This window comes from Vombatus ursinus, unplaced genomic scaffold (assembly GCF_900497805.2).
Source record: "Vombatus ursinus unplaced genomic scaffold, bare-nosed wombat genome assembly UNPS02014808.1, whole genome shotgun sequence".
In the NCBI taxonomy this organism is placed as follows: domain Eukaryota; kingdom Metazoa; phylum Chordata; class Mammalia; order Diprotodontia; family Vombatidae; genus Vombatus; species Vombatus ursinus.
The window spans coordinates 2,006,190-2,017,569 of record NW_020954586.1 but is presented as its reverse complement, the minus strand read 5'-3'; the positions used below and the strand labels follow the sequence as shown (position 1 = coordinate 2,017,569).

The window sequence follows — 11,380 nt, the reverse complement described above, 5'->3', positions numbered from 1 at the left end:
TCTCCCCATCCTTCTCTTTCTCTCCCCATCCTTCTCTTCCTCTCCCTTTCCCTCTTTCTCTCCCCATCCTTCTCTAACTCTCCCTCTCCCTCTCCGTCTTTCTCTCCCCATCCTTCTCTTCCTCTCCCCATCCTTCTCTTCCTCTCCCTCTCACTCCCCATCCTTCTCTTTTTCTCCCTCTCTTTCTCTCCCCATCTTTCTCTTTATCTTCTTCCCTTTATCTCTCATTCTTTCCTTTCTTCTTTCCCCTCCTCTCCCTTCTTCCCCCTCAGCTGGGAGTAAATCTAAAGTATCCTTGTTCACCCACGGATGCAGATGTGGACATGGGCAGGAGATGGGAGCTGTGTCCGCGGCTAGTCCTGCTTCCCCAGACCCTTCCCAGATGCTCAGACAAGAGAGGTCTGGTCCGTGTCTTCTGTTCTTCCTTTCTGGTTTAATGTCTGTCCGTGGTGACGTCTGTAGGCCACGCCGGGGGCTTCTGTCTTTGACGCCAGCTGCCTTCTCTCCCCTTGAGAGGAAGCTTGATGTGATATGGAGCCTTTTAGAAGGCCCAGGTCCAGTACTGAAAGGAGCCCTGGCAGGATACTTGGTTTGCAAATGTCCCTGCCAAACCTGTTCTCTGACTGTGGAGTTGACCTTAAGTCATCGAGGATTCTGTGGCTGGGGGAAGCCGAGTCCCCGGTAATGTGACACCGTGACACAGCCAGGGCACTCTCCTGTCTGATGGCTGCCAAACCCAGCCTGGGCCAGGAACACCTTGTGCCCCTCCCAAGGCTTTGCTGACTCTGGCAACGTTTGGTTTGGTTTGACCTCAGTTTACTCCTTTCTGCAGGAACGTCATTCCTAAGAGCATGCTGACCCCATCTTCCCAAAGCAGGCATCCAGACGGGAGCCAGTGTCATGGGGCAGTTGTCTGCGTTGGGGAGAGGGCCAAGGTCCCCACAGCAGGGCCCAGGGGTCGTCCCGTGGTGGGACTCAGAGACCCTTTAGGGGCCACCCCCATTTGGGGCAGGCACTGTGCAGAAGAGCTGTGTCCACACCCCTCAGACCCTTCCGAGCTGTCTGTGTAAGGGAAGTCAGTACCTGGGCTGCCTGGGAGCAGAGTGCTTTGTTAGCCTTAGGGAAGAGCTGTCTAAGTCCTCTTTATCTTAGAGCCCAGGCCCCCCTGGTGGGACGGCTCCCATGAGTGCTGGGGGCCCCGGTCTGTTAGGGAGCCCTCCCTTACCAGCAGGCTCTGTCTAGGAGGATGCCTGGCTCCCTTGTCTCTGACATCTGAGCAGCGACTAAAGCCGTGCTGAAGGTGGCGCAGGCACTGAGATGGCCGCTTTGTTCTGGTCTCCTCCCCAGAGGAGTGCCCCAGGGATATCAGGGCAGGCAGCGGGTACAGTGTGTGCACATGGGGGGTCAGGGCAGGCAGCGGGTACAGCAGGTGCACCGGGGGGTCGGGGCTGGCACAGTGTGCACACCAGGGGGGTCGGGGCTGGCACAGTGTGCACACCAGGGGGGGTCGGGCCAGGCAGCGGGCACAGTGCGCACCAGGGGGGTCGGGCCAGGCAGCGGGCACAGTGTGCACACCAGGGGGGTCGGGGCAGGCAGTGGGCATGGTGAACGCACCAGGAGAATCATGGCAGGCAGCGGGCACGGTGTGCACACCAGGGGTATCGGGGCAGGTAGCAGGCACGGCGGGCATCAGCTAAGAGGAAAGCTCCAGACTTCAGCCTTCCTGAGAGCTCCGTCTTGCCACCAGGGAAGGCAGGGTGTGTATGACCCAGACTAACCAAAGTCTGGTGACGGTGGGTTTTCTTTTTCCCCACAGTTTACGTTTATTCCAGAAGTTTGACACGTTTCGGATTCTGGTGTGTGGTGGGGATGGCAGTGTCGGATGGGTCCTCTCTGAGATTGACAGCCTCAATCTTCACAAGCAGGTATGTCCCCTGCCACGTCGGCGAGCAGGGCAGCAGCCCAGCCTCAAAGCCCAGACGGGGCTGGGCCTGACTCTTCTAGATCATGAGGTCGCCACCTTTTGGATGTCATGGCCTGCTTGGGCAGTCTGGTGGAGCCTCGGGACGGCTGCTCAGAACAAATGCCAGTGTTTAAATGAAATGATATTTGTAAAGCACTTCGTGCATAGGAGGTGCTTCACTGCTTATTCCTCTCCCCCTTTTAAATGCATAAAATAGTTGTATTGAAGTACCGTTATCAAAATATTTTTGAAATGAGTTTCCAGGTTAAGAACCCTGGCTGTCAGGAGTAAATTAGGGGTGAAGTGAAAGGCTCTGATGATGACCAGGGATTAGAGAGGACAGGAAAGGACAGGAAGCTGGACGCTGGAGGTTCAGGGCCATCGTCTTGTGGGGCAGGGAAAGAAATACACCCAAGCACGGTGCCAGAAAAGCTCCTGGGAAATGTCATTGCCTTTCACAAGCGTATTTTAGCAGGGAAGGAAATCATTACTGATTCCCCTGCCCCCTTTATCCCTGCTCTTGTGACCCTGGACAGGCCATTGATCCATCCTCTTGGGCCCCTGGAGTTTCCTCAACTCTACAGTGGGGGGATTGGAATCGTGGCCTCTAGAATCCCCAGGAGCTCGGGGTCTCTGGCACTGTGCCCGTCCATTGGATTTCTCCTGTGTGTTTAGGATGCCCCTTCCAGGCATCTTCCTTGTTCCCCACAGACCCCACTTTCTCGGGCCCTTGCAGAGGCAGAGAAGGAAGCTCCCTGAAATGTGTCCTCAGCCAGATTTCCAGGCTTGGCAGACAGAGGCATGGGCCAAACTCCCAGAATAGCTTAGCACTATGAGGAGAAAGCCATGGAATAAGGGGAAAGTGGACCTGCCCCAGCGAGCCATGCACTGCCCCCTGGTGGTGAAAGTCAGGAAATACACTCGACTCATCCCATGGGGAAGAGTCTGCCCTTTCATTCAGTGGCTTGTCATTGAGCCTTGCCAGGAGGTAGGAGGAAGGAGGTGGCATCTCCTACCTGTGAGCACAGGAGCCTGGTGCAAGGCCGTGGGTGATCAGCTCCCCGGGAGGGCCCCAGAGAGAAAGCCAGGCCATTCAGAGGAGGCTGAGAGCCATAAGCCAAGGGAGTGCCGACAAAGGCGTCACAGACATTCCCCTTGTAGCCTTGATGACCAGAGAAATCAACTGATCAACCAGCTTTTATTAAGTGCCTACTGTGTGCATGGCAGGTGGGATTCAAAGAAGCCAAAGACAGGAACTTAGAAGAGGGATGAGGAAGGAGCGCGTGTCTGGCTCAGGTTGTGAGGGGCCTTGCATGCCTTTGTCACATGATGCGGGATGACTATTAAAGGCACCCCCATCTGAGCTCTTAATATAGTAGATGAGGAAACTGAGGCTCCGAAACATTGAGCGATAGGCTCTGAATGACCCAGGTGGTAGGCAGAGGAGGCTGGATTTGAATCCAGGGCCTCTGGCATCTCTTTATCAGGCTGCATATGAGCAGGGGAGTGACTTCATTAAGGTGGATTGGAGAGAAGAGGAGGGAAGGGCCAGGGACCACATGGGAGGCCATTGCGGCGGTGTGCCCAGCTGCTAAGAAGGGTCCAGACGAGAGGTCAGGTCACACTTTTGAGAGAAAGGGGAGGCCAGGTGTGAGAGGACTTTGCAGAGACCGTGAAACCAGCCTCACCTGGGACATGGAAAGATCGCCGCTGCTGCCAAAGCTGTGGCCTGAGAGGCAGAAGCCTGCCCCCCACTCAGCTTCTCAGTGACCAGCCGCCCTGGTGGGCTGGGCGGGTGCTCGGGGGGCTCGTCTCCTCCTGGTGGTGGTCGGTGTGGCGGCTGACGCGTGTCTTGTTTCTTACAGTGTCAGCTGGGAGTGTTGCCTCTTGGTACAGGAAACGACCTGGCTCGCGTGCTGGGCTGGGGCTCCGCCTGTGACGATGACACCCAGCTCCCCCAGATTTTGGAGAAGCTGGAGAGAGCCAGCACCAAAATGCTGGACCGGTGAGTGGGGGAAGCTCAGAGGGACCCCTGAATCCCCTGGCTCGAAAGCCAGGGCCCAGCGGCCAGAGCTGGGCCTTGAGGGGCCCGCCTGCCCTGGGCCATGCTTCTTCACAGAGGACCCTTGTGGGCAACTCTAATCCTCTGTGATCACACGCGTCCAGCGTGAACAAACCTGAGCCTCCCCTCCCCTCCCCTCGTCCGTGCTCATTTGTGTGTGCGTGATGTACGTGCACTCCCGTGTGCAGGAGAGAGGATGAGGTAAAGAGGAAGGAAGGGTCAGCCTGGAAGTGGTGAGGAGAGGAAGAACACGGGCAGACAGGCATCATAGGGACGTCCTGTGGGCAGCTAGGGGGGTCTGCGGGGCAGGGGGTCCACAGAGAGCTAACGGAGGTACACACAGAGGGTGGACAGGCCTGCAGAGGCAGGAGCGACCAGACTGCTCCCCTTTGGGCTCGGGGGGATGTGGGACAGTGCCAGGGATGGACTGAGGTTGTGGACCCCGGGGAGGTGCCTTTGGCAGGATGATGCGGGTTGGGGGAAAAGCCCCTGCCTGCTCTGCTCAGCTGTGCTCCTCGCTCTGCCCCACCCATAACAAAAAGGAGGCATGCAGGACGTTTACTCACTGGTTCTCGCCTCTGTACATTGCCTGCCCTGGCCACCGGGCGATCGAGGGGACAGAGGATGGGACACGGGTGGAAGTTCCCCCAGGGGCACCTGCTGTGTGCTCGGCCTGTGCTCGGGGATGCCCCTAGGAGGGGGAGCGGCTGAGAGCTGTTCCAAGCGAGGCCACCCTGAGGGGCAGGCTGCTCCCCGTCTTTTCAGCTTCTGCTGGTCACACACCCCTGGGTCAGGTCGCAGCCCAGTTTTGAAAGCCTCGTCTCTCTGTAACTAAACCTTTATATTATTGACGCCATCAAAGACGTCAGTCAAGCACCAGAGTCAGGGTGACGGCAGGACCGTCAGGGATCGTGCTCTCTTCCTGCAGACCCAGAGAGTTTCTCCACAGTGGTTCTTTTTGCAGGAAGGACAGGGACACAGATTGCCAGGGTGAGAAGGGCAGGGGTGGGTTGCCCTCTGTTCTGGAGGATGGAGGGGCCCACGCCAAGGTGACTCAGGAGCCACTGAGCACAGGAGACAGCGTAAGGAGGCCGGATAGCCAAAGGACTCAATGGTACGGGCTGGTGGCCGGGGGCGTGCCCCCTTCGCTGGTGCGGTCGAGGGCGGTATTTTCACTTCTCCATTTTTAAGGCCTTGCCTAGCAGACCAGGGGGTGGCTCGGAGCTCACGTGTCTGGAGACAGATGCTTCTGGAAGAGCCCATACCCCTGGGGACTCACAGAGACTCAGGTTTAGGCTGAATGTCAGGAAAGACTTTCCTTTGAGAACTGTGCCAGAGCAAATGGGCGGCGGGGGCCCCCTCTAGGGATGCTCTGGGGAGGCCCTTGCACCAGCTGGGCCAGGAGCTGAGGGCCCTCTGGGAGGCTCAAGGGGGAGCCTCAGTTTCCCCATCTGTAGGATGAGCCCTGAAGGTCTGTGCGTCCAGCCTACACCGCCTGCCTTTCAGGAAGTCCCTTTGCTCTCCTTTGTTTAAGGGACAGAGAGCTAGAGCCCGGCCAGGTGCCTATGGGAAGGGGTCACTGTTGTCGGCCCTGGGGCTCTCCCTTCCTGCCCCAGCAGATCATGATGGTAACTGGTGGTTTCCCATGCCCAGGTGGAGCATCATGGTGTACGAAACGAAGCTCCGTCGGCAAGCGTCGTCCTCCACGGTGACAGAAGACTTCAGTGAGGACTCGGAGGTAGCAGCCTCCCTCTTCTCTCCCTGTAGTTCAGCCCTTCGGCCCCTCCCATGGAGCTCCTCCAATGGCCGCCTGGCTGATCGCCCTTCCCTCCCCAGGGCCGCCATCTTGAAATATCACTTTCATTGTGCCATCCCTCTGTCCTCCTGTAGGGGACCAGCCTTTGGTGGGAAGTGCTGACGTGTTTGTTTTCCCAAAGCTTTGAGGTGGTCAGGCTAGGGGCAGGGAATCTTGAGCTCTGGAAGGCAGGTGGGGTGCAGCCGCTAGCCTACAGGCAGTCAGTGGTTGGGACCGCGCCTTCCATCATCCTTCTGTCCTGGGGCCACTGCTCTGGAACCCGGACCCTGCCCTTTGGTGCCATTGGGCTTCTCGTTGGGGTGGGCGTGCACTCCATCCACTCCCGCCTCCTTGCATGCTGCTGCCCCAGCTGACCGCACTCGCCTCTGCTACGTCCCCGCGAGGCCCAGCCCAGGCACCGCCTGGCTCACGCCGGTTGTCCGTCCTCGCCATCACTCAGCCCTTGGCTGGCAGCTTCAGGGGCAGCATGGCTCGGGACAGCTCTGGGGACCCCACGGAGCCCCGGCTTTGGAGAAATACTTAGGGCTGAATGGGGATCAGTGCCCCACGGGCTCTGGGCAGTGGAGCAAGGCGGGTGCTGCCTGGTTGGGCGGAGAGGCCCAGGAAGAGGACTGGGGGGGCAAGGCCTGGCTGCGAAGCCCAGGATCGCCCATCGTAGAGCCAGGAGAGCAAGCGGCAGGCCTGGGCCCTGGGCGTGCCGAGGAACGTGCTGCCTTCTTGTGGGGGAGCCCCTGATGGTTGGCCGGTCTCGTCCTGACGCTGCTTTCCCGTGGCAGAGCAGCCCTCCACGGTGGGCAGGGCAGCCCTCAGGGTCAGCTCCACTTTCCAGTTGAGGAAACTGAGGCTCGGAGAGACAACCTGCCACCCTGGGCCTCCGTCTCTCAGCCGCTGGTGTTTTAGCTGAGCCAAGGCCAGCGCTTCCCAGGGAGCCCTGCACCCCAAGCCCGGCTGCTCATCCTTCCCTCGTGTCTCTGCAACTCTAGGTCCAGCAGATTCTCTTCTATGAAGACTCAGTAGCTGCTCACTTATCCAAAATCTTGACTTCGGATCAGCACTCTGTGGTCATCTCCTCCGCCAAGTACGTGCCCGCGAGCAGCGGGCTGGCAGTACTGGGTGGGGGGCCTTCTGGAAGGAGGCCCGCACGCCTCGTCCCCCCCCCCCCACAGCCTCTGCTCTTCCTCCTCGCAGGGTGCTCTGTGAAACCGTGAAGGACTTTGTGGCGCGAGTGGGGAAGGCCTATGAGAAAGCCACGGAGGGCTCCGAGGAGTCTGAAGTCATGGCCAGGAAGGTGAGCGCGACGGAGGGTGTGGTGCGCGGCTGCCAGCGGGAGGGGGACGGGGTCCTCCGCGAGGTCTGAGGCGCTCCGCTTCCTTCCTTCAGTGCTCTGTGCTCAAAGAGAAGCTGGACTCTCTCCTTAAGACGCTGAATGAGGAGTCCCAAGCCTCCTCCTCCCTGCCCAACCCCCCTCCCACCATCGCGGAAGAGATGGAAGATGGCGACGGCTCTGGCGGAGTCTGTGCCTCCTCCACTGAGCGCTCCTTAGCGTCGGCCTGCCCGGTGCGGCCCCAGATATTCCGGCCTCGGGAGCAGCTCATGTTGAGGGCCAACAGCCTGAAGAAAGCTATTCGCCAGATCATAGAACACGCAGAAAAAGGTAGCCTGTCGTGGGCCCCCTCCCACCCTCAGGAAGCCGGGGGGCGACCCAGGGAGGGATCGCTGACCCCAAGCCAGGCAGGCGTTAGGGCTTATCACCGCGGACTGTTTCCTCCAAGTGTGGGTGCGCAGAGGGCACCGTAGCCCAGCCCCCTTCTCCCAGAGATGCCAGCAGCAACCTGGCACCCAAAGGTGGTCATCCTGAGAGAGCCCACAAAAACCAAAAAAGGCCTTTCCGTATTTGGGGAATCCTGGCCAAACAGACCTTCTCTTCTTTTTTTTTTTTTCTTTTTTTTTTTTGGTGAGGCAATCAGGGTTAAGTGACTTGCCCAGGGTCACAATAGTTAGTAAGTATCATATGTCTGAGACCAGATTTGAACTCAGGTCCTCCTGACTCCAGGGCCAGTGCTCTATCCACTGCACCACCTAGCTGCCCCCAAACAGACCTTCCTTCTGAGACACAACATGGCCAGGCAGGAAGTCTGGGGCTCTGGTCCGGTCCCTGATGCTTCCTGCTGTTTGACCCTGGGCAGTTCCCTCAGACCCTTTGGGCTCGGGCAGCCTCTCTTGACTGAAGGCGGAAGAGGTGCCAGCTTGCCTTGGCACAGGGAGCTTCCCAACCTGGTCAGGCCCTGCCCCTGCCCTCTGCAGTCTGTCCCTGCCACGTATGTGTTTGCTGAGCACATTCAGTGCCCGGGGTCCCCTCTTGAGCCTCAGCTCCATGGGGAGCATCGTCCCTGACTTACAGATGGGGAAGTGATTTTCCCTCAGTAGTTCCAGGCTGGGGACGTGCCGGGCTTTAGTTATTCTTGGTGGCAGGGAAACTTCCTAACGAGCTGAGTTGTGCCAGCGTGGCTGGGTGGCTAGGCCCCTGCCCAGGGGCCTCCTGTTCGGGTCAGGGTTGGCCTAGGCACCCCTGAGCTCCTGCCAGCCCTGCTTTGGTGGCCCCAGACTGCTCTGCCAGGCCAGTAGGCGGAAGATTGGATTCTGGGCCCTGCTTGGCTGAGGGCCATGGCACCGTAGGCGAGTCACGTGTCCTCTTTGCTGCTGTGAAAGGCAGGCATGAACACCTGCTCTTTCCTGCCTGTCAGCATCAGAAGAGGTGATGGAGGTGCATGGCGAGCTAGCCCAGGGAGGGGCAGGGCGTTGGGTTCAGCCACTGCAGGACCTCGGACAGATCCCTTCCCTCTCCTGGGCAGCAGCAGAGCCCCAGGCCCCTTCAGACTCTGCCTGAGGGCCTGGAGAGCAGCCGATGGGCAGATCCTGAAGGATGGCCTTTCTAGACTCACACGGACCCTTCCGTCTTCTTTTCCTGATCTCCCTCACCACGTGTCCTCCTCATTTCTTTTCCCATCACTTTACTGTTCTGTTTCTCTGCTTTGCGTCCATGTTTGGCCTCCTCATCTCGGCCCAGCCCACCCTCCGCACTCTGGGTGCCCAGACTTGTGCACTTCTGAGGTCCCCAGGATGCCTAGGCAGTGTTCGGCTGTCTCACCGTCTGGCTAGATCCTGGCCCTGTTGGGTTGGTGTCCTCCTTATGTTTACCTGTATGGAAATAACCTCTCCTTCTCCACTGCCGTCTGGCTCTCTCGAGGTCTCAGCAGCCTTGTCCAGAGTGACGCTGTCCCCAGGTTGTGTTGGCTGGCTCTGCTGTCCACGTCCAGGCTCACTCCATCCTCTGTTCCTTTCCTTTTCTGTTCCCCAGCTGTCGATGAGCAGAATGCCCAGACCCAGGAGCAGGAAGGCTTCATCTTGGGGCTCTCTGCTGCCAACGAAGGCAGAGAACCCAAGGCAGAGGACAAGCCCCCTCTGCAGACATCTCATGGCGGCAATGGCAGCGTTTCCCGAGGGAGGAGCCACCGTAAAGGTACCCTCTTTGGTTCCCTTTTTGGTGTTGTTGCCTTTGGAACCGTGAGGCCATCTCTGTGCACGGCCCTGGTGTCCGTGCCTGCCTGGGCTCCTTATCTGAGCCTGGACAGAGGGCCCGAGGCTACCTCGTAGGCCTCCTCCCAAAGGTGGCCAGCCAGTTTCTGCTTGCCCTTTTCCACTGCCCTGGAGCCTCCCTGAGCGCCCGAGGAAGGTCCTGCCAGGAGCCCCTCGTCCCCTGGGGTCAGAGCCTTTACTGGCCCCTTCTGTGCCCAGACTTGTCTCCCTCCCCCCACAAGAACCTCCCATTCCCGTTCCCTCATTCCCTCATCTAGCCCCACCCCCAGGTAGGCAGGTAGACAGTGGATAGGTCAGGGATCATGCCTGCTCTCTGGAACCATGACATGGCCAGGGGTCACCAGGAGCTCCGGAGCCCCCCGTGGGGGGCCAGCTCTTCCTGATCCTGTGACGTTCCACACATGTATGTAGGCTGTGGCATGTGCACACATGCCTGTCATATGGCTCTTTTATTATTGGTGATTACTGGTCCCTCCAGTGAGAGGACAGGGGTGGTTTGGGAGATTCCTGCCATCCCCAGCGTGCTCTCGGTCCGTCGCGGGGTAGGATCAGGTGTGCTAGGCCTGTCCCCACACCTGAGCTCCTCAGGGCGTCCAGAGTGTCGCCAGGAGCTGAGAGCGCATCAGTTTGCTTTGCTGCTCCATGCGGGGAGTCGGGGGGAGCCTGGCTTGTGGTCTCCAGACAGGATGGAATGGGGCTGATGCACCAAGCCCCCTCGGCGCCACTGCTGACGCCAAGCGTGTCCCTCCCTCCAGGGCTGGGCGGGCGGCAGGCCCAGAGTCTGTTCCTTCCTCCCTCTGTCCTTCTGTGTGACGGCCCGTGACTGACGTACAGCCTTCTTTCTTCCTCCCTGAGGGCTGAACCTCAGAGGGGTTTTTTAAAAAATCCTGCAGCTTTTCAGCACTGTCCTGTTTTTAACACTCTTCTTTCTGTCATTTCTTCCAGTGTCCAAATCCCCTTGTGAAAAGCTAATTAACAAAGGAAGTTTGTCTCTGGGCAGCTCAGCATCGCTCCCTCCCCAGACGGGAAACCGCGACATCTTGCCAATGCTGAACACAAAGATTCTGTACCCAAGTGAGTGTGCGTGTCTGCCACGGCCGGCTCAGAGCTGGGGCAGCATCCGGCCGAGCGGGGCCGTTTGCATGCCTGGGGGAGGAGGGGGCCGGCGGGATGACTGCTCCCGGCTGGGGTGGGGAGAGCTGGGGCTGAAGGTATGTGAGAGGAGAAGAGCCACCCTCTGTGTGGATGGCCCCAAGCTGGAGCCAGAATGTTCCTGAGATCACCTGTCACTGCAGCGAAAGCACCTCCTTGAGGAAAGACTGTCTTCTGGGGCTGGCGCCCGGTGGAGGCGGGAATCGTTAGCCAACCAGCTTTTACTCAGCTCCTGGGCCACGGGCCACGGGCAGGCTCACTCCCTGCCACCTGGGACTCTGGGACTCTGGGACAGCTTTTCCTTCTCATGCCTTCTCCACCGCCTCTTGAGGGGAGATGTGTCTTGCCCACTTTCTCCTTCGGAGGGGTTCTGTCAGGGTCCACGAGGCCACAACTCTGACCGGACCTTGAGTTCTTCCACAGGAAAGTCAGGAATGCCTAGCTGGTCTTTCCAGGGAAGACTGCGTAAGGGAGAGGCCCCGCTCCAGGTCCAGTTGTCCTGAGGCAACCCCTTTGCCCGCCATGTTCAGGAAGGGGCCACCTCCCCAGAATTCTAATCCAGGACACCAGGGGAGCCGGGGAGTCAGAAGGCAAGGCCAGCAGATGCCTCCTCTGCCCTGCGCCGAGACAGACGTTTGGAAGGGTGAAGCCACGCCCTGGATGGGAGGAAGGGCGGTCCCCCCGGACCCAGCCTTTCTCCTGCCGGGCCGTGTGTCGACTCTGACTGGTTCTGCCGAGCTGCCTGGGCTCTAGGTGTGGATGCCTATCACCAGAGCGTGGGGCACCAGGC

The 11,380-nt window shown here is 59.3% G+C and overlaps 1 protein-coding gene across 6 annotated transcripts in view; it reads left to right on the top strand.

Moving 5' to 3' along the window:
- DGKD (diacylglycerol kinase delta) overlaps positions 1-11,380 on the top strand; it is a 128,246-nt gene that overhangs the window by 93,653 nt on the left and 23,213 nt on the right. For all 6 annotated transcript variants that reach the window (XM_027875288.1, XM_027875292.1, XM_027875289.1 and 3 more), the window contains 8 exons: positions 1,817-1,925; positions 3,829-3,968; positions 5,679-5,763; positions 6,825-6,919; positions 7,030-7,129; positions 7,222-7,495; positions 9,200-9,361; positions 10,384-10,512. In XM_027875288.1, the coding sequence (XP_027731089.1) occupies positions 1,817-1,925; positions 3,829-3,968; positions 5,679-5,763; positions 6,825-6,919; positions 7,030-7,129; positions 7,222-7,495; positions 9,200-9,361; positions 10,384-10,512 (1,094 nt within the window). The remainder of the gene's footprint in view (positions 1-1,816; positions 1,926-3,828; positions 3,969-5,678; positions 5,764-6,824; positions 6,920-7,029; positions 7,130-7,221; positions 7,496-9,199; positions 9,362-10,383; positions 10,513-11,380) is intronic.